The 27,065-nt window shown below is 43.7% G+C and overlaps 1 protein-coding gene and 1 long non-coding RNA gene across 2 annotated transcripts in view; both read right to left on the bottom strand.

The window, feature by feature from the left end:
* The window catches only part of LOC134039097 (NACHT, LRR and PYD domains-containing protein 3-like), a 66,392-nt gene extending 40,668 nt beyond the window's left edge, over nucleotides 1-25,724 (bottom strand). Inside the window, exons 1-6 of the mRNA XM_062484845.1 lie at nucleotides 25,464-25,724; nucleotides 24,696-24,839; nucleotides 24,214-24,354; nucleotides 21,385-23,182; nucleotides 21,130-21,297; nucleotides 4,413-4,583 (exon numbers count right to left, since the gene is read on the bottom strand). Of these exons, the coding sequence (XP_062340829.1) occupies nucleotides 4,413-4,583; nucleotides 21,130-21,297; nucleotides 21,385-23,182; nucleotides 24,214-24,354; nucleotides 24,696-24,839; nucleotides 25,464-25,719 (2,678 nt within the window). The 5' untranslated portion in view covers nucleotides 25,720-25,724. The remainder of the gene's footprint in view (nucleotides 1-4,412; nucleotides 4,584-21,129; nucleotides 21,298-21,384; nucleotides 23,183-24,213; nucleotides 24,355-24,695; nucleotides 24,840-25,463) is intronic.
* LOC134039005 (uncharacterized) lies at nucleotides 23,714-24,349 on the bottom strand. Its single transcript, XR_009932727.1, has 3 exons — nucleotides 24,214-24,349; nucleotides 23,922-23,964; nucleotides 23,714-23,769 (listed from the first exon to the last, which is right to left on the bottom strand). It is a non-coding gene; the product is annotated as an uncharacterized LOC134039005 (long non-coding RNA).
* Nucleotides 25,725-27,065: the final 1,341 nt, after the last annotated feature.

Here is a 27,065-nt window from a genome sequence, read left to right as displayed (position 1 = left end):
TTTCTTTAGTAGAAAATCGCTTTCATCAAAAGCTCAGTGGTAGCGATCATTGTCAGTAACAACGCCAAGTGCGATATAGCCCTGTGTGGAGAAGCTGCCCCGGTACTACGGTACAGTACTAGACTACTCCTGTGTTCGTTCGTCTTGGTAGCGATTGCGTTGGTTGAATTGGATTTAACGTTCCGTTGTACGGTTTAGGCTGAAATTAATTATTTTCATGAACAGATTGACAAAGTTTAGGCTGTGGCAATGAAGTTAAGGTTAGTAGTTAGATAGACGTTTGGTTTAAGTAAGGGGAGTGCCGAACATGTTCTGTCGCCGTTTGACTTCCTACAGCTGTGTAGATGTTTTTGTAGTGTCTCGGGTAGGCTACAGCGTTGCAGTGAGCAACACTGGTTTGAAACCACAGGTAATTATAATTTCACCCACAAATCGTTTACTTGTAATGTAATGTCATAATAAATCCTACAACGAAAATGTATTTGTGAGGAATGTTTATTTTAACGATTGAAAACAGATGCATCATAGACCACTGTAGTATGTGTTGCCCGGGCAACAGAGGCTAATGTCATGATGCTAATACTTCAGTGACATAGTAGACTACTGTTTCCGAAAGTAGATGTATTTCCTTAATAAAATCAGCTTATATTGTACATTACACGTCACAATTGTGTGTCATATCACAATGTAAAATTAGTAAATACTTATCACCCTGGCCTCTTTGCTTGTGGCGTTTCTGCAGCTGCCTTGCAGTAAAGCAGTTAGCTTAGCTATCTCCCAGAAGTTAACGAGCTGCTAAACTAATGTTCTGCTAGAGGTAGTCATGCGAGTTTTCGTGACGTTAGTGACGTAAGTAGCGTCATTGACTGTGCCTAGCAAGTTAGCCACCGTTAGCTTCACTTTTCACCACAAAAACTTAATTTCCACTTAAACCATGCAACGGAACGTAAATCCCAATAGAAGCAACTCAATCGCTACCAAGACGAAACTTTTGACACCTAGGTTGTCTATGTAGGCCAAATATTGACTGAATTTTAGGGGGGCAAAAAGAATAAAAAGAATAATAATATATATGTGAGAGAACAAAGGTTGTGCCCTTGCCGAAGGCAAAGCACACCCAATAAGAGTCATTTTCCCAGTAAAAAATATAAGCTCCTACTTTCTGCCAGGGCCGCTGTGGCAGCTCTAAGGGTATCATTGGTTCTGGGTGAAGTGGTTGATTTTTAGCACATACCTCACACTGGGCCACCACTCTTGTGATTTGCACGCCCAGTCCCCGCCATCAAACTGACTGTTGGGCCCTCAGTCTGCATTTGGTTGTCCCCATATGTCCCTCATGTAGTCTGGCCAGCATTTCCTTCTGTAATGTCTCTGGTATAAAAATCCGCTGGCCTTCCATCAGAAGGTCACCATTCATGTGTAGCTCACTGTGGTGGACCCAATAGGGCTTCAGTTGCTGGGGCAGCTCTTCTTGCCGTGGCCACCCTCTCTTGCACTGTGACATCAGCTGGCTGCAGATGGAATCCTGCTGTTGGTGCTCTGCTATCTGTTGAAGTTTACCCTGGGATGCAGGTAAGTTTTCACGTGTCATATTGATAAATATCTGCACTTCCCCTTCTAGCTGTGCCTCTTCTTCGGTCAGTGGGCGTCTCACAGGAGCCCTGGAGAGTGCATCAGCTGTGATGAGCGCCTTCCCTGGCACGTAAGTTATCTTGTATGTGAACCTCAGCAGTCTGAGGCGGAATCTCTGCACTCTGGGAGGTAAATCATCCAATGCTTTTGTCCTCAACAGGGCCAGTAGTGGTTTATGGTCTGTCTCTATCGTGAATGATAAGCCTATGAGGTATGTACTCAACCTTTCACATGCCCAGGTGACGGCTAACGCCTCCTTTTCAAACTGGGCATAACGTTGCTCTGTTTCAGAGAGACTTCGAGAAATGTATGCGATTGGACGCCACTCCATGTGTCTCTGCATAAGGACAACACCCAGGCCAAAGGATGATGCGTCTGCAGACACTTTTGTTTTGGCTAGTGGTCTGTACTGAGCCAACACTCTCTGTGATGCCAGCTCCTTTTTGAGGTTTTCAAATGATGTCTGTTGCATGTGGCCCCAAGACCACTCATTGTTCTTTGATAGCAAGTCTCTGAGCGGTTTGGTGGTGTCTGAAAATTTAGGGATAAACTTTGCAATGTATGTGACCATTCCCAAGAAACGGCTAACATCTGCTGTATTCTGTGGGATGGGCATGTCTGTGATAGCTCTGATTTTCCCGGGGTTCTATGGCTCCAGCACTGATTTTGTACCAGCATGTTTTTCTCTACCTCCTTTAGTCTTTTCAACCTCTTTTAGTTCCCCTGGCAGTGTTGTAGTACTCGAGACCGGTGTCACAACTGGGGTAATATCACTAAATTGCCTGTGCATTGTTTAATTTATTTGTTAATATCATAAATGTTATTGGATGTAAAACATCACGCTTTAAATGCAACCAATAATTTAACTCCTTTCTAATTTGAAATTACCCATCACCCCTCCTTGCACCCCAAAAGTGAATGAGGAAGATAGGCGATTTAGTGGCTGTCTGCAGATGTTGGCCAAATCAGCTATAATTACATTTGGTTACCTGAACCACAAAGAGTTTACAATAACGTCCAAAAGAAAACACGTGTTGTGTAATTATGAGACACTCACTGATGAGGCTGGGACTAGGCCTACATAAAACCTTTACCGGCATTTAGAAAGAAAACATAAAAAAACGTTTGCAATCTGCCTCTGTACCAAAACTCTTCAGAAATCTCTTCCCCCATTACACAAAGAGATTTAGGAAATATTAGCTATGTAACATGCTGTATGTTTCAGGGCGTTAGTTTCAGTTGCTTGCCAGATTTTGTTTGTGATAACGAGCCAGGCCACATAAAGCTATGTAGCAAATTATGAATATAAAGTTATGTCACATCAACGTTAACTCATGTCAGCTCAGCTGTCTCACAACTTAATGTTACGTAAGTTAAACGCTGTGGTACCGCGCTCCTTCCTTCCTTCAGAGAGAGATGTGAAAGCAGAGACCGAGTACTGATGTGCCTCTAAGAAAATAAAAAATATTACAATATTATTTAAAAAGCTGCATTGCCTGGCCAAGGACACTGCACTACTTTAAGAGTGCACATTTTTTGTTCAAATACACAGTTACAGATCAAATGTAACTTTTTACCTAGTCAAACCCTACTTGTAACCCAGTAAAAAAGGACCAGGTTACATTTACATTTAGCAGACGCTCTTATCCAGAGCGACTTACAGTAAGTACAGGGACATTCCCCCAAGGCAAGTAGGGTGAAGTGCCTTGCCCAAGGACACAACGTCAGTTGGCATGACCGGGAATCGAACTGGCAACCTTTGGATTACTAGCCCGATTCCCTCACCGCTCAGCCACCTGACTCCCCCAGGTTACAAATTATTTGTTATTTTGAATGGTTAATTCTAAAGGTTGATTATAGCAAAATATTTCATTTGTAACTAAACAAGTATTTAGAATAAGCCAATCACGTTTTAGAAATGTAATGATGAGCACTTGACCTTTAACATCACTCATGTGAAGTTAAATGACAATGATTGTCATAGTCTAGTCATTGTTGTGTTCTTTGTGAATTGAAGTATTGTGTTTTTGTGACATCTAGATTTATTTTGTTTATTTCCATTTGGTAAGAACAGCTAATGTATTTGTCTGCGGACAGGATATGTGGCCAGTATCCTTGTTCACAGTAACTGTACATGTAAATTGTAATTGAGTGATACATTACTCAACATCCTTGGTTTAATTAAGGTTATTTTCTTTTCTTTAAAGGGGAAACAAGGAACAATACATGCTTTCATAAACTAAAGTCGAACCTTGTTGAGTCATCATTATTCACATTTTAAGGCTCTGTGGTAGAACCTAGGCTGAATAGTTGAGACTTTAGATCTATCTTTAAGAAGTTCCATCAGATACTTTTATAAGTGTTACATACTGCTTGTGTGTTTTGAGTGGTCTGGTCTTGACCCGGTCTCACCCTGCCTTGGTCTTGGACTTGACTCGTTATCGCCCAGTCTTGGTCTTAGTCTTGACCCGGTTTCGACCCCTCAAAGTCTCGGTCTTGATACACTCTGGTTTTGGTCATGACTTGGTTTCGGTTTAGGTGGTCTTGACCACAACACTGTCACCTGGTCCTGACCTCCTGCCTGGCCTCACTCTGAACCTGCCTGCTGCCCTGTACCTGAATGACTCTGCCTTGTGGATTATGACCCTTGACTGCCCTGACTATTCATTGGCCGGCCCCCTTGTACCTTTAATAGACCACAAACATACGACCAATGTGTGGTTCAGTGCGTGGTGTGAGATTACAACTTTAGTTGTGTCATGTTGAACATGAATACAGACCTCAGTGTCTCCAGCTTGCAGAGTGGATTCCCCAGTCCAGCAGAGAGCAGCTTTATGCCGGCATCCTTCAGATCATTGTTACTTAGCTCCAGATGTCTCAGGAAGGAGGTTGACTTCAGAGTTGAGCTCAGAGAAGCACAGCCTTCCTCTGTGATGTGACAGCCTGACAGCCTGTAGAAGGTAATCATGATATTGATTACAGACACTACTATCTTCTAGAGGTAGAAATAAAGAATATCAGTCTGATCGTTTCCTATAGGTGTTGTTATTTATTAATGTCACCCAGCAGCGAAATGTACATCTCCAAATTTAAGCAAGGTCAAATGCACCAAAGCTAAGGTGCGAGTGAAATCTGAAACCCCCAGAACAGGTGACCAATTGTGTTATGCGTAAGATCGAAGACCATCTGTAACTATCAATAGTAAAATAACACATGAAAATAGGTGAGCAGTATGTAATTGCATGCCTGGGGGGTGAAGATCAGTTGGGTTCCGGAACCTGCTCACATTTATTGGAATTGTTGTCATTTTGAAGACCAATAAACCCTTTGCATCAAACTTTGCCGAGTTCCAGTGCCGTTTTTTGAATTTTGAAGATTGATTGAAGACTTTGAACATTTTAACAACAACACAAAAGCTGCCAGATGCATAACTCCCTGTCCAGGTAAATGTACAATAATATGAGGAATAGTATATCTTAACCTCTGTGTTGGTGATGCTAATTAGGAGGTCAGATGGCTGAGCGGTTAGGGAGTTGGGCTATTAATCAGAAGGTTGTTGGTTCGATTCCTGGCCGTGCCAAATGACGTTGTGTCCTTGGGCAAGGCACTTCACCCTACTTGCCTCGGGGAGAATGTCCCTGTACTTACTGTAAGTCGCTCTGGATAAGAGCGTCTGCTAAATGACTAAATGTAATTAATCTGCAGTTTTATGTTTGAGCACTGGGTGGAGCATTGCCTTTGGGAAGGAATATAGGTAATTAACAGCCAGGGATACACAGGTGTGTGGCTAGGTGGAAAAGCATTCAGCTTTTCACCGTGTCATGTCTGTGTGTCATTGTTTGATTTGTGTGCAAAAGAAAATGAATGGAACTAATCCAGAAATGAAATGAAATGGACTGTATTGCTGGTGCTACGGTGAGCAGGCCGTCAGGAAAATAAATGGGTCACAGCACAGAAATGCAGACAGGTTGTGGACATCGATCATTGGCACGCAGAACACGCGTCCTAGCAAGTGCTTCCCTGGTCCAACCTCATTGGCCTAATGTAGGAGTTGGTAAAATACTCTACACCTTGTTTTGTCATAAGGGTCAAACATGACTATGGCTATTATATTTAACAGCAGAGAAAACTCCCAAATAGTTTTTTTTTCCAACTTCAAATGTCTTACTTTTCCTAGTGACCCCAACATTCGTAAAATGAAAAAAGAATTAACATCACAACAACCACAAAGTCACACACGTCCACAATGGGAGAGTGATATTATGTGTGCTACTGATCTAGATTACAGAGTCCATAAAGGTGCTGCAGATGATAGTCTTTCCAGTTCTCTCTTTGATGAAGCCATGAGTGCAACTCTGTTGTCTAAATCAACCATACAAATACATTACGGATTATAACTTTACTATTGTCTCATGTAGAACATAAATACAGACCTCAATGTCTCCAGCTTGCAGAGTGGGTTCCCCAGTCCAGCAGAGAGCAGCTTCATGCCGGCATCCTTCAGATCATTGTTACTTAGCTCCAGTTGTCTCAGGAAGGAGGTTGACTTCAGAACTGAGCTCAGAGAAGCACAGCCTTCCTCTGTGATGTGACAGCCTGACAACCTGTAGAAGGTTATCATGATATGGATTACAAACACTACTATCTTCTAGAGGTAGAAATAAAGAATATCAGTCTGATCATTTCCTATGGGTGTTGTGGTGAGTTACTGTTGCAAGCTGAAAACAACAGGGGGACAAGGTGTTCTCATATAGAGCTTCTACTCTGGAACAGACTTCATGTTTCAATCAGGGAGGCTGGCACTGTCTAGGTGTTTAGGGTTACATCAAGAGCACTGAGTTGAAACTCTGATTATCTGTGTTCAACATCCCTTTGCACATTTTATTTCCATCTCTACTCTTGATGCATTATTATGCTTTGCTTATGGTCTCCACCTCTCTTTGTCACCGACCACCTCTGGAGAAGTGGAACTCTCACTTAATTGTTCCTCCCAAGCTTTCTTAAATGTTTTAACTATGAGTTTTCCTGAGAGTTTTTCCTTGTCTTTCTTGAGGGTTTAGGTTGGTTGAGGGGGAAATCTATGGGTGTGTGTTAAGCCCTCTAATAACACATTATTCTGTGGTGTGGTGAACTTGAAACTCGTTTTGAATTCCACTTTACAGGATCTTTAAGGTTTAGCATTGGGGTTGAGGCTTCCTAAACAAAATGTTATGAAAGTTGAGTTGCTGGGCCGCAGAGCCATAGAAAAAGATGCATATTGGCAATTTGGTTCCATAACAGATTCAGATAAGAGAAGTGTCTCTGTTTTTGTTTAGCACTTAGCACTTATAGCTAACAGCGCAGCGCAGTTGTCATACTGTGGTGTAGTTGATTCAATTTCGTTTTTTTCATTTTCCTTTATATAGCACACTTTTAAAACAACAACAGTATCATTTAGCCATTTGAAATCTATTGTAATGACCTGACTAGGTCAGAAAGGAACAATCGTCCAGGCATTCGTCAGATGAATCTGACAAATTGACGTTTATTAACCACATGGTACACAGGCTACTAGTAAGGCAAACAGCTGTTTGGCCCTAGCCCACGCTAAAGAAAAGAAAGGTAGGCCACAAAACAATAGTGACCGTCTCTTGTGAAACCCAGACGTAACAGAAAGAACAGACGCTAAACCTGGTCTTAACTTCAAATGCTCCATCCCCCTGCCCAACCCCCCTCCATGCCCCTTCGCCCATAGATATATAATACATGTATATATGTCTATGCCTTCGCTAACTGTCGGAGAAATTTAGAATGTAAGGTTATATTCTGAAAATACTGGTGCTAGCATTCTTTTGTCAGTAGAGAGCCCTCTCCCCACATGACCTATAGATGACACTAGGCTTACGTAAACAAACTGACCTAGGTTGACCATTATCATACTAGAGGTGCAATAAACCTTATCTGTGTTGAGTGAATCATATGGTCAAGCCTAGGGTCGGAGAACTCTGTAAGTTTCCACCTGCACGCGCACTCTGTCTCTGGGATCGATCATATTGACAGCTGATATGCAGGGGCAGAGACTTCTCACCAATAAATGGTCTTACCTGAAGACTTGTGAACCAGACAAACTTTGTAGCACAATGGCGTGTGATGTTTTTGTCTCCTTGTGGGCCGGCCGCAAGCAATAAAGCTTTCTTAAACTTGTTCACCGACTGACTGTGCAATGCTTGATAGATTAACATTCTTGACACTAACCACCAGGATGCACGGCATCCGAACATTCTGGGCATTCCCGTGATTGGCAGACCGCAGGTTGATTGGCATGTCGGACCCCGCGAACACTACTGGTAAACAACCAACTAACAGCCTAACATATAACACACGTCTTTCTGTGTGGGTCGCTACACCTTTTTTGTACTTTAACTGCTAAGATTCTGTGATGAGATGCCTTATCAATCTTTTAACGTTACAAAAGATTAACACTGCAGTCAGATAGCTACCCTGTTTGCTATTGTATAATGCCTGTTTGAAGCGTATTTCAGAGTAGGCCATGATCTAGTAACTTAAAGCCTGGTAGTTGATTGAAGATAATAATGGGGATATGTTTAAGATTGAGATTGGACTCAAATGTGGGTAATTGTATGTGTAGGCCTACATGTTATTTTTGCTTAGGGTTCACTTCAAACATTAAAAGAAGGGATGAGATAGCAGACTTCTTCAAAAAGCTGAGTAAACAGGATCAGGTGGAAATAGACCCCAGTCCTTGCACCACCCCAAGACCTCAGAGCAGCTCCCCCCCCCGAGGCACCAGGTCAGAGCATACTAGGCAGTCAGTCACATGCCAGGTTTAGCTTGTGTTTGTAGGCCACACATGTAAGCCTACTGTGATGGCATTTTTTGATATAGTTACTAAGAGTGTATTTTTAATAGACTGAGGTTGTGTTTAAACAAATGGATGTTGCAGTTGGTCTTAAGGTATTTATGGTGTTGGTTTATGATGCCTGATTGAGAAGCTAGGGGCACGGAGGTTGGGGGATGTTTGAGTTCTGTGGCCTAAAGGGAGAAGGGTAGATGGATCAGTTGATCTAGCAGCTCTGACCTTTTGGCCGAGGAGATTGTGTCCTGTGTCCTGTTTGTGTTTCATTAAGGGTATCCTTACTGTCCCCATTTAGAGAAAGAGCCGTGACATCAAAAGACTTTGGTCACTTGACCTGGGGGGTTATATTGTCTTAACTGTCACTGACCAGTGTTAGCCAATCACAGAGACCACTGCATTGATGAATTGATCATTTATTAGGGCATCTGTTTTAAGTGTATAAAAGCACAAGCTTTATGATTGTTCTTCATCACTCTTGCGAACGACCTGTGGCTAGCACCTCCTTTGTAATGACTGATCAGCAAAGCTTTGTTTAATATTACGTAATTGTATAATCTAAATAAATTGTATTAAAACCACATCTCTTGACTACTCAGATCTACACAGTGCCACTTGAATTTCCACCTTTACACTACACAAAGATTTTTTCCGATTAAGCCTCACTTTAAAATGTTGGTTCTTGATTCATGTTCTTGTTTTGATGGCTGTGGCATTTTTTGTGTGAGTATACACTAATAGTTATGTTTTAATGTAAAAGATTCATCAAAGGATCTAACCTCTAACCTGGTTAGACCCAGATTATATATTCATGAAAACAGAGTGACCAAAGTCTCTCCAGTTTGTGAGTACAGTACAGTGTGTGTAAGAAAGAAATGAGTTGCAATTCAGATGTAGAGACACAGTCTATTCATAGTAAATGTAGAATTTGATTAAAGTAACCCTAGTGGACCATTCTAGGCCACACTGAAGAACTCAGGCTTAAGGGAATTTTAATTTCTATTTCTCATCAGCAATCATATGAATAATTTATACTGCTTAGATGCCAGGCTAAGGTTACACACACATTTTCAGTCTTGGTCTGTGGACCCCCTGAAGTAGCCCTGGCCACCCCTTGGCCACCCCATATATAAAAGTCTGGTTCCCCCATTGCAATCAGGGAGGCTGGCACTGTCTAGGTGTTTAGGGTTACATCAAGAGCACTGAGTTGGAACTTATCTGTGTTTAACATCCATTTGCACCTTTTATTTTCATTTCTTCTTGATGCAAGATTATGCTTTGCTTGTGGTCTGCACCTCTCTTCGTCACTAACCACCTCTGGAGAAGTGGAACTCTCACTGAATGGCTCCTCCCAGGCTTTCTTAAATGTTTTAACTGAGTATTCCTGAGAGTTTCACCTTGGTAAATACATTTTGGGCTTATGTATGTACAATTAATGTTTTTATAGTGGTTAAACTGTAAGCTCCTTTGTTTATTGTTGGAATGTTCTGAGACCAGTTAGGTCAAGAGAGGGGATGAAGGATTTAGAGGTATGTCTGTTTGACCGAAGACTGACCACTGTGGGACAGTAAACCCTGGAGGATTGGTGTATCATATTATATGGCCTGCTTTCTAAGATTGTTGATACAATGGAGATTAGTTTGACCAGGGGGGTCATCTGGAGACATGAAGTCTGGGTGATTTTTGGGTCATTTTTATGTTTTATGACACCCTGACTTGTTGCAGGAGAATCCTCATCACCTGGGGGAAGGAGCTCTGGGACATCAGGTTCTGAGGCTGTTGTTTCAGCTGTCACTAAATTGTGTTTGACGGACGTGTCCTGATTGTTGTATAGAAATGACCAGATGTTAGGTACTATATAAAACTGTATATAAACTATATATGAATGTGTTCCGGTGCACCTGCAGTATGGCCACACTGACGAGAGCTACGCTATTATTACCTAACATTTTGTTTGTCTTGTTAATGTTTGTAAGTTGTTTTGTCGATTTTGTATTTTGCATTCAGTACGACCAGCAAACACTTCTGGATATTAGGTTGTCACTTAGCAAGGATTATTTTACAAACTTTAATTCCACTTTCTGGAGTTCGAGCTCGGAATGCAGCGGGCTCTTTGTTGTTCCGCCGCTCTGTTTACCTGCGAGACGGAGGAAGAAGAAACAAGGCCGACGTGCTGGAGTCCTCGTCCGAACTCGGAAACGTAGCTTCTAACCTGCTTTTCCAACCATCCTACTCGCTAACGTTCAGGTTAACTTTCTATGGGCCACGGATGTAGCGGTACTAGCATCTCACTGCTCTCCTGTCCCACAGCTATTAACTGTAAAATCAGACGCTTCCTTCTACCTCGGGAGTTCACTGCGGTGGTCATAAGTGCAGTCTACACCCCCCCAAGCAGATAAGGCTGCTGCTTTGGATGAACTGTATGAGATTATCAATGGTCTGGAGAATGTGCACCTTGAGGCAGCCTCATTATGTACTAATATATTGCATCTGCTGCATGATTGTGTAACTCACACTATGTAGTCAATTATATTTTGATTAACTTTTTAGAAAGACCAGGGACTGGGGTTGCAAATTAGCCTATTGGCTAGAAACCTTTTACGCAGCACATCTACAACATATTGTTATTGATGTATGTAATAATGTGCGCTGCATTTTCCCTGACAAATAAACAAATAAATTAAAATAAAAATCAGAAGCCCTGGGTTGATGCCGTGGTCCAGGCCAACCTGAGAGGCCCGGTCTGTCGCCTTTAACTCTGGGGACCCTGATCAGTACAAGAAGGCCAGATACGACCTTCTGAAGGCGATCAAAGCAGTGAAAAGGGCTTACAGGACCAAGGTGGAGTCCAGCTACCATGGCTCTGACCCCAGGCGCATGTGGAGTGGACTGTGGAGCTATTACAGACTACAAAGGGAGAGGCTACAGTGAGACCCAGTTCTCTGTCCTACTGCCAGACGAGCTGAGTACCTTCTACGCTCACTTTGAGAGGGACAGTGACCCCCCTGCAGTGGAGTTACCTGAGGGCCTAGCCAGTGGTGTGCCTACAATAACTGTAGCTGAGGCATTGCTCCAAAAAGCTCAACCCTCGCAAGGCACCTGGCCCAGACAACATATCAGGTGCTGCGCTGACCAGCTAGCAGGGGTCTTCAGTGACATCTTCCACCTCTCCCTCAGCCTGTCTGTACTCCCCACCTGCTTCAAGAGGACCACCATCGTCCCTGTGCCCAAGAACACCAAGGTCACCTGCATGAATGACTATCGCCCGATAGCACTGACCTCTGTCATCATGAAGTGCTTCGAGCGTGCCTCCCTCCAACAGGTCTACAGACAATGCCATCGCCCTGACTATGCACACCGCTCTCACCTGGACAAAGGGAATACATATGTGAGGATGCTGTTCATTGTCTACAGCTCAGCATTCAACACCATCATCCCCTCCAGACTGGTCTCCAAGCTTGTGGACCTGGGACTAGGGATGCACCGAATCCAGATTTTTTGGGTTCAACCAAATACCGAATCCTACCCCCATCCTCAGTCCATTAATGCCGTAAACACATGACGTAGGCTAAACAACGTCCACAGCAGTGTATTTTTCATTTTATTTTATTTTAACTGTAAAAAAAAAGAATAGGCAACATTATGCCAGGAAGACCAGTGGGAAAGACTATTTTGACAAATACCATATGCCTATCTCAAGATCCAATCAATATCCAAAATATTTGCCTTTTAGATTTCTTGAATTTTTTTTCGGATGTTTCATATGAAAATGTTTTAACAGCGGAGATGTTGTGTATTGTTTAGGGTCCTTGCCACCACAAGACAAATAGGCATTGCAAATTGAACATATAGCTCGACTTGAATCACCTTCTTTTGACTGAAAGTACTGCCAAACAACACTTTCTGCTCGCAAGTTCCATTTTCACGTTCTCTCAGCCTACATCATAGAACAGTCCACCTACGTAAACACCTTCCCGTAATCAACGGCGGCGTCATTATGTTGACCAGTGTAGCACGTGTAGTGCAAGCATAGGGTTCGGTTCGGTGGAAAACAATTCTAAGGTTCCGCCGAAACCGAATCCTGGATTCGGTGCATCTCTACCTGGGACTACCTCATCCACACTGATCACCAACACAGGCACCCCCCAGGGCTGTGCTCAGGCCTCTCCTGTTCTCTGTGGTGGAATATTGATTATGGGAGAGCAAGGTAAAGCAAGGAGGGGTACTTGAGGTCAGATTTTGGGGGCTGCCTGTTAACTGCGTAGTTAAGAAAACTGCGCAGTTAATGAACTGGATTTAGCCAGAGCAGGAGGAAATATGAAATGGAGAGTGGTTTGGCAAACTTAAGATGAGAAGAGAATGTGTCCAGAGTAGAATAGGCTGTTGTTGCACAACAATGAGTGGGAGAACAGTGAACAGCTGGTGGAGTTAACTGATCTTTGATCTTACTCTTAAGGGACTGAAGTCACCAATAGTAATGGGTTCTGCTGATCTAAGCCAGAATTAAGAGTGATAAAGGAGATGTTGGCTTTTTCAGTAGTAGAGGAGTTCATCAACAACTTTATCAGCCACATAAGGCGTTCATAGAACCTTCTAGAAGGTTCTGGGACTTGTGTAATATTAACCAGGGCGGGGCGGAATTATTCTCATCTAGGCTATAAAATGAGAGGGTTGGGGCATTGAGATTGTCTTTTTTGCCTTTGTATGAACGAGTAGCTGACTTGCTGAATAAACCGTCGAGCTGCCTTGAGCTGTTGAAAGATATCTTGTCTCAGAATTCTTCATTTTTACTTCTACCGAAGACTTGTTTTTCTTCATCTTCTCCTTGTTCACTCACAACTGTGTGGCAACGCACAGTTCCAACCTCCTTGTTAAGTTTGCTGACGACACAACCATTGTGGGCCTCATCTCTAACAGTGACAAGTCAGCCTACAGAGAGGAGGTTGATACCCTGTCATCATGGTGTCAGGGCAATAACCTCTCTCTCAATGTCAGCAAGACCAAGGAGATGATTGTGGACTATAGGAGGCGGCAGGAAGAGGAGAATGCACCCCTTCACATCAACGGATCCAGAGTGGAAAAGGTCAGCTGCTTCAGGTTCCTAGGGGTGAACATCAGCAATGATCAAGATCTCCTCTTCTTGCAGAGACTGAAGATGTTTGGCATGGACTCAGTCATCCTCATTAACTTCTACAGATGCACCATAGAGAGCATACTGACTGGTTGCATCACAGTGAGGTATGGGAGCTGCACAGAGAGGGACACCTACCACACACGATGCCTCAGGAAAGCTGGCAGGATTCTAAGAGACTGTTACCACCCATCCTTCAGTCTCTTTACCTTGTTGCCTTCTGGCAGGCGCTACCGAAGCATTCGGTCTTGCACACGCAGACTGGACAAGTTTCTATCCAAGGGCCATCAGGCTTCTGAATGGACATTGATATGGACATTTCTCATTAGCCACTTTACATTGATACATTTCTCACTAGTCACTTTACACACATTTTAAGATACTGGTTGCACAATCAGCAATATTGCACTATTGCTCTAACTATACCCCACTTGTCTTAGGTTAGTATAGGTCATTATGTGTTTTAGAGGTTTAGTATATTGTATATTGTATACTATTTTGTACATTTAGGACTTTTTTGTTGTTGTTTTTTTTTAGCTTATCATAGATGTAATCTATGTTCTAAGTGAGTTCATCCAGACTATTGTTAGCAGTTGTGAACTGACTGGGATATGTTCACGACTGCTACCAATAGTTTGGATGAACTCACAGAGGCTGTGACATCATACATCAGCTTCTGTGAGGACTGCTGTATTCCAACACGCACCAGGGTGAGCTTCAACAACGACAAGCCCTGGTTCTCAGCAACGCTCAGAAGGTTGAGGTCAGAGAAGGAGGAAGCATTTCGGAGTGGGGATAGAGACAGATTCAAGGAGTCGAAAAACAGGTTTAGCAAGGCGGTGAGAGAGGCTAAACGACGGTACTCAGAGAGACTGAAGCGCCAGTTCTCTGCTAACGACTGCTTTTGTCTGTAGAGGGCTCAGGCAGATTACCAACTACAAGCCCAGAGCCCCCCACTCCACTAACGACTCCCGCCTGGCCAACGACCTGAACGAGTTCTACTGTAGATTTGAAAGACAATTGGACTGTCCTGATCTACCCCCTCCCACCCAAGAGGCCTCCCCCCTCCCCCCCCCTCTACAGTGACGACTCTCTCCATTCAGGAGAGTGAAGTTAACAGACTTTTCAAGAGGCAGAACCCCCGCAAAGCAGCTGGGCCGGACTCTGTCTCTCCTGCCACCCTCAAGCACTGCGCTGACCAGCTGTCTCCGGTGTTTACCAACATCTTTAACACCTCCCTAGAGACATGCCATGTGCCAGCTTGTCTCAAGTCCTCCACCATCATCCCTGTGCCCAAAAAGCCAAGGCCAACAGGACTCAATGACTACAGACCCGTCGCCCTGACCTCTGTGGTTATGAAGTCTTTTGAGCGCCTTGTGCTGGCACACCTCAAATCCATCACCAACCCTTTCCTGGACCCACTGCAGTTTGCCTACAGAGCCAACAGGTCGGTGGATGATGCCCTTAACATGGCCCTCCACTTCACCCTACAGCACCTGGACTCCCCAGCATCCTATGCCAGGATCCTGTTTGTGGATTTCAGCTCTGCCTTCAACACCATCATCCCCGCCCTGCTTCAGGACAAGCTCTCCCAGCTGAACGTGCCCGAATCCACCTGCAGGTGGATCGCAGACTTCCTGTCTGACAGGAACCAGTGCGTTAAGCTGGGACCACAAGTCTCTGACTCCCGGTCCATCAGCACCGGATCTCTTCAGGGCTGCGTCCTTTCCCCTCTGCTCTTCTCCCTGTACACCAACAGTTGCACCTCCAGTCATCCGTCTGTCAAACTTCTGAAGTTTGCAGACGACACCACCCTCATTGGGCTCATCTCTGACGGGGACGAGTCTGATTATAGGTGGGAAGCTGACAACCTGGTGACCTGGTGCAGCCAGAACAACTTAGAGCTCAATGCTCTTAAGACAGTGGAGATGGTTGTGGACTTCAGGAAGAATACAGCCCCACTCACCCCCATCACCCTGTGCGACTCCCCAGTCAACACTGTGGAGTCCTTCCGCTTCCTGGGCACCATTCTCTCCCAGGACCTCAAGTGGGAACTGAACATCAGCTCCCTCACCAAGAAAGCACAACAGAGCATGTACTTCCTACGGCAGCTGAAGAAATTCAACCTGTCAAAGACAATGATGGTGTACTTCTACACAGCCATCATTGAGTCCATCCTCAACTCTTCCATCACCATCTGGTACGCTGCTGCCACTGCCAAGGACAAGAGCAGACTGCAGCGTATCATCCGCACTGCTGAGAAGGTTATCGGCTGCAATCTGCCTACCCTCGAGGACCTGCACACCTCGAGGACCCTGAGGCAAGTGAGGAAGATTGTGGCCGACCCCTCCCACCCTGGTCACTCCCTGTTCCAGCTACTCCCCTCCGGCAGAAGGCTGCGGTCCATCAGGACCAAAACCTCACGCCATAAGAACAGTTTCTTTCCATCTGCTACTGGCCTCTTCAACAAGGCCAAGGACTCCCATTGACATTCATTCATTATTTAACCCAGTATCTGATTGCACTATGTTGACCACTCATGCTGCTCATTCTTATTCTTATTCTTATACATATTTTATTTTATATTTAAATTGTTTTATTCTTAGATTGTTTAGTTCTTAGGAATAGTTAAACTTCTGTACCTTTACTTAATTTAAGATTTGTATATGTTTAGTGTTTGCACCTCCCTGCATGGGCGGCGCTAGGGAGGGGCTAGCAGGTGCTTCAGCACCCCCAAGAAAGACCAAAGCACCCCGATAGCACCCCCAAAAATATTGCTCATTTATTAATAGTATTCAGGCCCGGAGTAGCCATCGGGAGAATTGGGAGAATTCACGGTGGGCCGCTCTGCCCGCTCATAAATTGGCCCAGCAGTTCGCCTGCTTTCTCTTTGTTTTTTTCACACACCGAATAAAACTATATGTGTTAACAGTTACTGTGACTGATAAGTAAGCTAATAGGCTACACTAGGTTTTAATCTAAATAAGCGCATGATCAGACCGTGGATTAAAAAGTGCCGTTTTCAGTTGTCGCGCATGCTCTCTTTCTCAAACACAAGTGCGTGTACCAAGTTTGTTGCCACGGAGACAACCTGTCAGTCTGATTATTTTCCTCTTAAACACCAAGACGGTTTGATTAGTCAGATCTTGGTCTGTCTTGGTTGTTTGAGTTCCCTCTATCTCAATCTGGATCCTACCATCCTATAGTATGTCAGAAATTGTATATCCAGTTAAATAGTAGTACAATATACTAAGAATGTATTACATACTGCATCCAATAGGTCTGTCAGTATCCAAGGCAGCACACTTTTCTGGCTATTTCTGATACACAACCCTTGATGCAGGGATAGTGGTGTTGACCACAGGGAAAGATACAAAACATACTGCCCAAGCCATCATACCATAATATAATGAAGTAGTATGTCTTAAATATATTTCTGTCCCACCCTGGTCTGTTTCACCCATCTCCTGTTTGTCTCCACCCCCTCCAGGTGTCTCCCATCTTCCTTCCTACCCTCATTTATCCCTGTGTTTTCTGTTTGGGGTCAGTTCTTCTTGTTTGTCAAGCCTACAGTGTAGTAATTGGCATTACAAATTAATACGGACAACTGCATGTCCTTAGCCTGCTGGCATATTTACTGAACTGCTTCCATGACAACACACAGATACATTATACAGCCCCAGGTACGGGGCATCCAGAGGGTCATACTACATCTCCCCTTTCCCCAAAGTAGTGATAAAGCTTTAAATCAAAATGCTCACACTGGCAGAACTGCCTTAACTGTAGGTCACCTAGTCTTTTGCAAATATTAAACCTGAACCAAAGATATCAGACAGATTAAACATGAACCTGGCACTGTCTTATTTAATTCTAGGTGTTATGTTTAAAAGTCTTTAAGCCACTCCAGGGCTTTCACCTCTCTCCTTGGGTAGGCCCTCTGCATCCTCTCCCTCGCCCCTTCCCCTTCTTCTGGCCCTGATGCCTGTTCTGTGTCGCCCACAGCCGGTGGTTGGGCTTGTATCTCCTGAGGTGTGCTTTGTTTGTCTTCACCTCTTCTGAGTCTGTTTCCACTACATACGAGCGTCTGCTTTTCTCAGCAGATTCTTTTGTGTTTGTGATCCAGACTCGTTGACCTGCTTTTAATTCTGGGGCCCTATCTTGCACCCAGCGCAATTGACTTTGTCAACGACGCAAGTATCATTCCTAGTTTGCACTCGACGCAAAGCAGACTTTCCCCTCCACAGAAGCACGTCGGTAAATTAGGGAATGACTTTGCGCTCCCGGGAGCGGTTCAGCGAAAAAAGGAGGCGTGTTCCGGTGCAAACGTTCCCTGGTGCTATTTTTGCAGTTTCAGAAAACAATTCCGCCACAGACCAGGAAAAACATTGTCTAAAGTCAATGGCGCGTTATTCAGATGCTATTTTAAGGGCGCAAGCTTGGCCCGTGCGCACTGCTGGCAAGGCCAGGGTCTTCTTCCTGCGAAGCTACGTTACATTGTTTTGATTTATTGTATGGCTAGCTGTGTTACATGTCTTTCATGTCAATGATTAAAAAGATTTTCATGAGAAATCTCTATGTATGTGAACTTGATTTGTAACAACTGTGGCAATTTCCTCTCATGCCTGTTTAACCAAAGCTAATTTGGGTGGGTTTCTTCTCCCATGCCCATCAGAATCAGAATTCGGTTTATTCGCCATGTAGCCTATGTTACACAAACATGGAACATTTACTGTGGCAGGACGGTGCAAACAATAAACATATACGGGTCTTAAATGAGGTTAAAAAAAGTACAATAGTTAAACTAATTCTAAGAACTAAACCATTTAAAAATATAACAATTAAAAAAATAAAATAGGCCTATATATAAAAACAAGAATAAGAATTTGAATGAGCAGCATGAGTGGGCAACTTAGTGCAATGAGAAAACTGCTCTGCCTTTCCCATACAATGTCACTTCTCTATCTTTTACGGACCTGACGAAAACGTTGGTCTCCTCGGCTGTGAACCGCTCCTGGCGTGCGCCTAGCAAATCCGCCGTTATGATAGCAATCCGTCACGGAACAAGCGCGCATGTTCTTGTGAGATTACATTTACATTTAGTCATTTAGCAGACGTTCATATCCAGAGCGACTTACAGCAAGTACAAGGACATTCTCCCCGAGGCAAGTAGGGTGAAGTGCCTTGCCCAAGGACACAACATCATTTTGCACGGCCGGGAATCGAACCGGCAACCTTCTGATTAATCCCTGACAGATAATGCTCTGATTGGTTTATTGCACGTTACGCCCAAACCACACCCATTAGTAATGTAGCTACTTCAGACCAACCCATTTTAGATTTGCGCCAGGCGCAAAGTCATTTATCCTGCCGGTATAATAGCAACAGCGCCAGAGTCCCACCCACAAAGTTACTTGGCTTTGCGTTTTGATACTTGCATTTCAGATCGTTAAAACAGGGTCTCACAGTAGCTCTGTGTCTGTGGTTAAAGTTAACTGTCTGTGTGTGTTTCAGCTGTTTGTCCTTGTCTGCAAAGGCCTTCCTGTTTGGCCATTGAGGTTTGAGTTGAACAGGTGAGACTGGCAATGGTGAGCGCAGTCTCCTGCTCATCAGGAGTTCTGCTGGCGATGGTCCCTGATGCAGCGGTGTGACTTTGTAAGCCAACAGGGCCCTGTATGGGTCAGCATTTTTCCTCAATAGGCCCTTGACGGTTTTCACAGCTCTCTCTGCCTCTCCATTGCTCTGTGCAAAGTATGGGCTGCTGGTCACGTCTGAAGTCGTAGTCCTTGGCAAATGAGGAGAAAGAGCCTGAAGAAAACTGAGGGCCTTTATCAGTTATCAGTACTTCCGGAACCCCATGTCTAGCAAACATTGATTTAAAGCCATTGATAACTCCTGCTGATGTGGTTATTGGGGGTTTTATTACTTCAATGTATCAAGAGTTGTAGTCTACTAACAATAAGAGTCATTTTCCCAGTAAAACATATCAGCTCCTACTTTCTGCCAGGGCCGCTGTGGCAGCTCTAAGGGTATCATTGGTTCTGGGTGAAGTGGTTGATTTTTAGCACATACCTCACACTGGGCCACCACTCTTGTGATTTGTGCGCCCGGTCCCAGCCATCAAACTGACTGTTGGGCCCTCAATCTGCATTTGGTTGTCCCCATATGTCCCTCATGTAGTCTGGCCAGCATTTCCTTCTGTAATGTCTCTGGTATAAAAATCCGCTGGCCTTCCATCAGAAGGTCACCATTCATGTGTAGCTCACTGTGGTGGACCCAATAGGGCTTCAGTTGCTGGGGCAGCTCTTCTTGCCATGGCCACCCTCTCTTGCACTGTGACATCAGCTGGCTGCAGACGGAATCCTGCTGTTGGTGCTCTGCTATCTGTTGAAGTCTGTACTGAGCCAACACTCTCTGTGATGCCAGCTCCTTTTTGAGGTTTTCAAATTATATCTGTTGCATGTGACCCCAAGACCACTCATTGTTCTTTGATAGCAAATCTCTGAGCGGTTTGGTGGTGTCTGAAAATTTAGGGATAAACTTTGCAATATATGTGACCATTCCCAAGAAACGGCTAACATCTGCTGTATTCTGTGGGATGGGCATGTCTGTGATAGCTCTGATTTTCCTGGGGTCAGGTTCTATGGCTCCAGCACTGATTTTGTAAAGGCATGTTTTTCTCTACCTACGTAAGTTAAACGCTGTGGTACCGCGCTCCTTCCTTCCTTCAGAGAGAGATGTGAAAGCAGAGACCGAGTACTGATGTGGCTCTAAGAAAATAAAAAATATTACAATAATATTTAAAAAGCTGCATTGCCTGGCCAAGGACACTGCACTACTTTAACCCTCGTGCTGCCTTCGGGTCACATGACCCAAAGGTTCATAACGAACCATCGTTGTGTTTACCCAATTTTACCCAATACAAAAACAAATACAAATAATTTTCTTTTAACCATTCCAATGTGGGGGGTCTGAGACAGCCCGACAGTTAAAAGAAAATGCTTCACTTTGTTTTTGTATGAGGTAAATTTGTCACAATACGACGGTGGGTCACAATGACTGATGGGTCAGAATGACCCGAAGATAACACAAGGGTTAAGAGTGAACATTTTTGTTCAAATACACAGTTACAGATCAAATCTAACTTTTTACCTCGTCAAACCCTACTGCTTGTGTGTTTTGAGTGGTCTGGTCTTGACCCGGTCTCACCCTGCCTTGGTCTTGTCTCGGTCTCGATACACTCTGGTTTTGGTCATGACTTGGTTTCGGTTTAGGTGGTCTTGACTACAACACTGTCACCTGGTCCTGACCTCCTGCCTGGCCTCACTCTGAACCTGCCTGCTGCCCTGTACCTGAATGACTCTGCCTTGTGGATTACGACCCTTGACTGCCCTGACTATTCATTGGCCGGCCCCCTTGAACCTTTAATAGACCACAAACTTACGACCAGTGTGTGGTTCAGTGCGTGGTGTGAGATTACAACTATAGTTGTGTCATGTTGAACATGAATACAGACCTCAGTGTCTCCAGCTTGCAGAGTGGATTCCTCAGTCCAGCAGAGAGCAGCTTCATGCCCGAATGCCCCAGGTTGTTGTTACTCAAGTCCAGCTGTGTCATATCTGAGGAGGGGAGAGCTGAGGCCAGCGCTTCACAGCACCGTTCTGAGAGGTTACAGTCATTCAGCCTACATGACATAAGGAGAACATGAGACATCATCAGAGGCATGTTTTTCATACAATCATGAAATATAATATCTAACCCTTATACATACAGAGCAGTTTTGGAGTCTTTGACCACTGGCAGCAGCCTCAGAAGACCTTCCTCTGATCTGGAGTATAGCTTCAGATCAAACACGTCCATCTTCTCTTCTGAAGTCAGCAACACAAAGACCAGAGCTGACCACTGTGTAGATGAGAGCTTCTTCTCACTGGAGAGACTTCCTGAGCCCAGGTAGTGTTGGATCTCCTCCACCAGAGAATGGTCGTTCAGTTCATTCAGACAGTGGAACAGATTCATGCATCTCTCTGGAGAGATATTCTTTCTGATATTCTTCTTGATGTACTTGACTGTTTTCTCATGGCTCTGTGTGTTGCTTCTTGTCTGAGTCAGTAGGCCTCGTAAGTCAGTCTGATTGGACTCCATTGAGAGACCCAGGAGGAAGCGGAGGAAAAGGTCCAGTTGTCCATTCTTACTCTGCAAGGCCTTGTCCACAGCACTCTTGTAGAATCGGACTTCTGGTTTCTCTTTGAAAAGAGCCAACAGTTTTTTGGAGCTGGAAGCTGATGGAGTCTCAGACATCAGATTCTGCTTGTTGTTGACGAATGAGAGAAAGACAAACACAGCAGCCAGAAACTCCTGAAAGCTCAGATGGACAAAGCAGAACACCTTCTCCTGGAAGACTTTTCTCTCCTCTCTGAAGATCTGTGTGAACACTCCTGAGTACATTGAGGCATCACGGACATCAATGCCACACTCTGTCAGGTCTTTGTCATAGAAAACCAGGTTGCCTTTCTCCAGCTGGTGGAAGGCCAGTTTTCCCAGTGACTGAATACTCTTAATGCTCTCTTCATCCCAGTGAGGATCTGTCTCAGCTTTCCCATGATACTTCACTTGCTTTTGTATGGTCTGCAACACCAGAAACTGTGTGTACATCTCAGTCAGGGTCTTGGGCATCTTCTCTTTCTTCTCTGTTCTCAGCTTGTGCTCTAGGACGGTCACACACATTAGGGAGAAGACTGGAATGTGGCACATGATGTAGAGAGTTCTTGATGCCTTGATGTGTGAGATGATTCTCCCGGCCAGGATCTCATCACTGCATCTCTTCATGATGTACTCATCCTTCTGTGGGTCATTGAACCCTCGTACCTCTGTCACCAGGTCAACACACTCAGAAGGGATCTGATTGGCTGCTGCAGGTCGAGTGGTGATCCAGACGAGAGCAGAGGGAAGAAGCTTTCCTCTGATCAGGTTGGTCAGTAGCACATCCACTGAGGTGGACTCTGTGACATCACAGCACCTCTTATTCTTTTTGAAGGCTAAGGGCAGTCGACACTCATCCAGACCGTCAAAGACAAACAGAACGTTGTAGTTGGAGATTTCAGATGTTCTCATTTCCATGGAGAAGTAATGTAGAAGTTCCATCAAACTGTACTCTTCTCCAACCAACAAATTCAGCTCTCGAAACGGGAGAGGAAAGATGAACTGAATTTCCTGATTAGCTAGTCCCTCAGCCCAATCCGTGATGAACTTCTGCACAGAGACAGTTTTTCCGATGCCAGCAACTCCTTTTGTCAGAACAATTCTGATAGGTGTATGTCGTCCAGCTGAGGGTTTAAAGATGTTGTTGCATGTGATGGCTGTTTCTGTTATTGCTGATTTCCTGGATGCTGTCTCAATCTGTCTCACCTCATGTTCTTTATTGATCTCTCCACTCTCACCCTCTGTGATGTAGAGATCTGTGTAGATCTTATTGAGAAGAGTTGCATTTCCTTTTTTAGCTATGCCCTCAAAAACTTCTTGAAACTGCTCTTTCAGTTTCAGTTTGAAATGATCAATTAATTCAAGAACACCTGGATAAAACAAACATTTTATATTTATTAACATACCTATACAATGCAAGCCTTCTAACTGACAACACTCTCTCTTAAAGCTGTACAATAATATACTGCTAATACCTTCATAGCTCAACATATGAAGTGGATGTTGCTTTTGAGTATTACTGTATATTTTGAATATACAGTATTTAGAGACAGGAAGATGAGATAGACGTTATTTTCCCAAGGTACCTTTTTTCCTGACATACAGTATATGAGCAGTGTTGGACCTTCTGTATAGAATAGACTATAAAGACATACACTATATGAACAGTGTTGTACCTGCTGTATAATATAGACTAGAACGATATACACTTACAATACATCATATGGTTTAGTCCTGAGCCTAATGTTAATGTAGGGCTGTAATGAACAGGGAGACTAAAGAGGGTTTGTACTGTTGAGCATGAGGGGCTGAGCTGTTACTCTTTATCAAGCCGTGGGCTGATGGCTTTTGAAAGGCAGGCCAAAAAATTAATAAAAGAAAGCAAGTTCAAAATACAGGCTCACCCTTGTCTTCACCACTCCTGTTTGTCTCTCTCCCTCTGTCTTCATTGAGGTGTCTGAAGAAGTGAAAAGAATCATGTCAATATTGTTTTTGATTTGAACAGAAATGACAGGTTTGCTGCTTTGAGGAACTGCCTCACCTACTGTTTACACTTGATTATTGTAATGTCTCATGATTCCACATTAAAATACATGTTAACTGTCTTACATTGGTGGGGAGGTGCTTTGCTGTGGGATCAGGGATGCTTCCTCTAAAACAAACAGAAAGGTTGGTGTGTAACTTGTCTGACTGGACAGAGACACCACCATGTATCAGCAGCATGAGTTCAGAACAGAAGGAGGCTCTCCTTACTGATGATGAATGGCTTACTCAAATAATATTTAAAGCATATCATATTGTAACCTAGACTTCTTTTTTTTACTTGGTAATTGATATATATCAGGTTCAATTGTATCTTCCAGTATATATTGTATACTTATCAGTATATATTGTATCTTACCTTTTTTCTGATAGTCCTCATTTTTCATGGTATTAATGTTTATATTGTAGATGACATTGCCTCCAACATCTGTGTTATTTAACACTGGAGCAATGACAATGCTGTCATCCTGAGCTTCGTTGGAGAACAGATGAGAAGCTGCTTCATACACAGACACACACACACACATATTACTTGTGACATGAATATTTCCAACAATATTACTCTCTAAGCTCTCTATAGCTCATATAAATATACTGCCTATGCTTCATCTTTTACCATGACAGTCTATTTCATCATGATAATTTATTATGTACACCATGTCAGTCTATTTTATCATTAGCATTTCTTGTGTACTATGACAGTCTATTTTATCATGATCATTTCTTATGTACCATGACAGTCTATTTTATCATTTCTTGTGTACCATGACAGTCTATTTTATCATTAGCATTTCTTGTGTACTATGACAGTCTATTTTATCATGATCATTTCTTATGTACCATGACAGTCTATTTGCTCTGAGGGGTTTCCACCAGGAGCAGCAGCATGGCCTCCAGTCTCAGTCATGTTGGAGGAACCCTGGACTTCCTGAGGAAGACAGGAAGTTGAACTGTTCCCACCAGCCTCCTCAGCACCACTGACACCTGTGAGGAGAGAGAAGACAGGAAGAGTCAGGGCTGCACTGTCTCATCCTCTCAGGTGTTACACTCTGTGGAGCTGTGGGTGACATGTAAGGATCATGTCCTGTGTCTGTGCTGGGTTTCCTGTCCTGTGTGGACTGGGGTTGGTGTTAGCGTGCTGGACTACCACTAATATAATGTCACCTTGTTTAGTTAAGAGAAGTCCTGCAGTCCTAAGTGATAGATACACATGCAGAATAACACTGCAGACACAGAAAGGAGGGCAACATCTCCTCTACACTGCATCTCTGGCAGTGAATACAACATATGTCTGGATATTATTCCACAACACCTTATGAGTTTGCAGCAAGGCCGTAGCCATGGAGTCAACATTGGGGGGGACAAAATACATTTTTTATGATAATTTCGGACAGCATGGGTGGTTGCCTGTCGTAGTGTAGCACATTTATATTTGTATTTATATTTTTATATCAATATATTGGGGGGGACATTTTGACCAGATTTGAATATTGGGGGGAATGTGTCTCCCCAATATATATTATGATTACGGCCTTGGTTTGCAGCATTATCACTGCATTGTTGTTTTTATTCATATTTTGCAAAACATACAATTTACAAAACACTTACTCAGCAACTCAGAAAGATTATTCTGATCCATCTTTCCCAGGATTTCCACAATGATCTTCAGAGCTCCTTTGAGTCCATATGTCTCCACCATCTTATCCACTGTGTCCAGTTCATCAACGTTCTCCAACTTGTTTTTTGGGATGGGATCAAACCCATCTGGAACTTCATTCTGCAGGAACCATTTAAACTTCTTCAGCTCCTTTTCCCCGAGCTGTTCCAGAGTTTTCAACAGCTGCTTTTTATTACTTGTGGCCATTGTGGATCACTGGAGAGAGAGGATTGTGTGTTGCTTAGTAAAATAAAGTTCAAACATTTAGTCATTTTTTTTTACAAACATTTCTTGAAAACTAGACTTTAAGTGACAAAAGATGTTTCTAAATTAGTATGTAAAAAAAAAAAATTGGAGTCTTGTGTGTTGGTAAATCTATCTTATTATGTTTGAGATTGGTATAAAATAAAATGATACACAATATAATTGGTTGGTGAGTTTTGCCAAGTAAAACACCCCCCCCCCCCCCCCCCTCTCTCTCTCTCTCTCTCTCTCTCTCTCTCTCTCTCTCTCTCTCTCTCTCTCTCTCTCTCTCTCTCTCTCTCTCTCTTCGGTATAAGAGAAAAGTATTGTTCCTACCCTCTCTCCTCTCTGACAGTAAACTTAGTAACAGTGATAACTAAATTACATCTCTGTGTTCTGTATAAACTATGTATAAACTATGTAATGAATGAGGAAACACCTGTAGTTTAGCCCAGGCAGCACCAGCAGTTATGGATCCCATGACAAAGTACGGGGTACCTGGTTAGTTTGGGATTTGAAATCCGCTGACAGTGCTTTAAACTAAACCTTACCTGTTAAGACCTCTGCAACAAAACCTGTTTCTAAGCTAATCTTAACCCTACGCTGCCAGTGCTTGCTAGTTCAATCTACTGTCTGGAGGTGCTTAAAATGAAATATAAAAATATTGATTTTCATTGTCACATTAATCATAATGACATTTTGTATTTATCAATAATTCTTCAAGAAAATGTCATTTTCCTGTCAATCAGCACCCTCCCCCCTCTCTATCCCCACTGTAGAGTTTAGTTTGATTCTCATCTATCTGGTTTGACCCATTTCTACATTCCAGTCCTGTGCTGCTACAGGGCTCTGTAGAAACCATGTCATGTATGAGGAAATGTAGTTTCACTTGACTCTCCCAGTAGAAATAATGGAAGTTGGGTGAATTGTGGGTCTCATGACTTATAAGAATGATGGGTAAAACTCTGCCAGTCATGTGTACAATCACCCCTAATCATTCCAGAAACATGACTTGTCACCCTGTCACATGATCATCACTGTTCTGTGTTCTGTACTGGAACTCTGGATGTTTGTCCTCCCTCACCTGCAGCCTACATCACCTGCCCTGCCAGAACCCTCCTCTCTCTGCCCTGTCTCTGATCACCTGCCCTGCCAGAACCCTCCTCTCTCTGCCCTGTCTCTGATCACCTGCCCTGCCAGAACCCTCCTCTCTCTGCCCTGTCTCTGATCACCTGCCCTGCCAGAACCCTCCTCTCTCTGCCCTGTCTCTGATCACCTGCCCTGCCAGAACCCTCCTCTCTCTGCCCTGT

Source organism: Osmerus eperlanus, chromosome 18, assembly GCF_963692335.1.
Source record: "Osmerus eperlanus chromosome 18, fOsmEpe2.1, whole genome shotgun sequence".
NCBI classification, from domain to species: domain Eukaryota; kingdom Metazoa; phylum Chordata; class Actinopteri; order Osmeriformes; family Osmeridae; genus Osmerus; species Osmerus eperlanus.
Note: the sequence above shows the minus strand (reverse complement) of the source record. Positions and strands in the feature narration are given on the sequence as shown.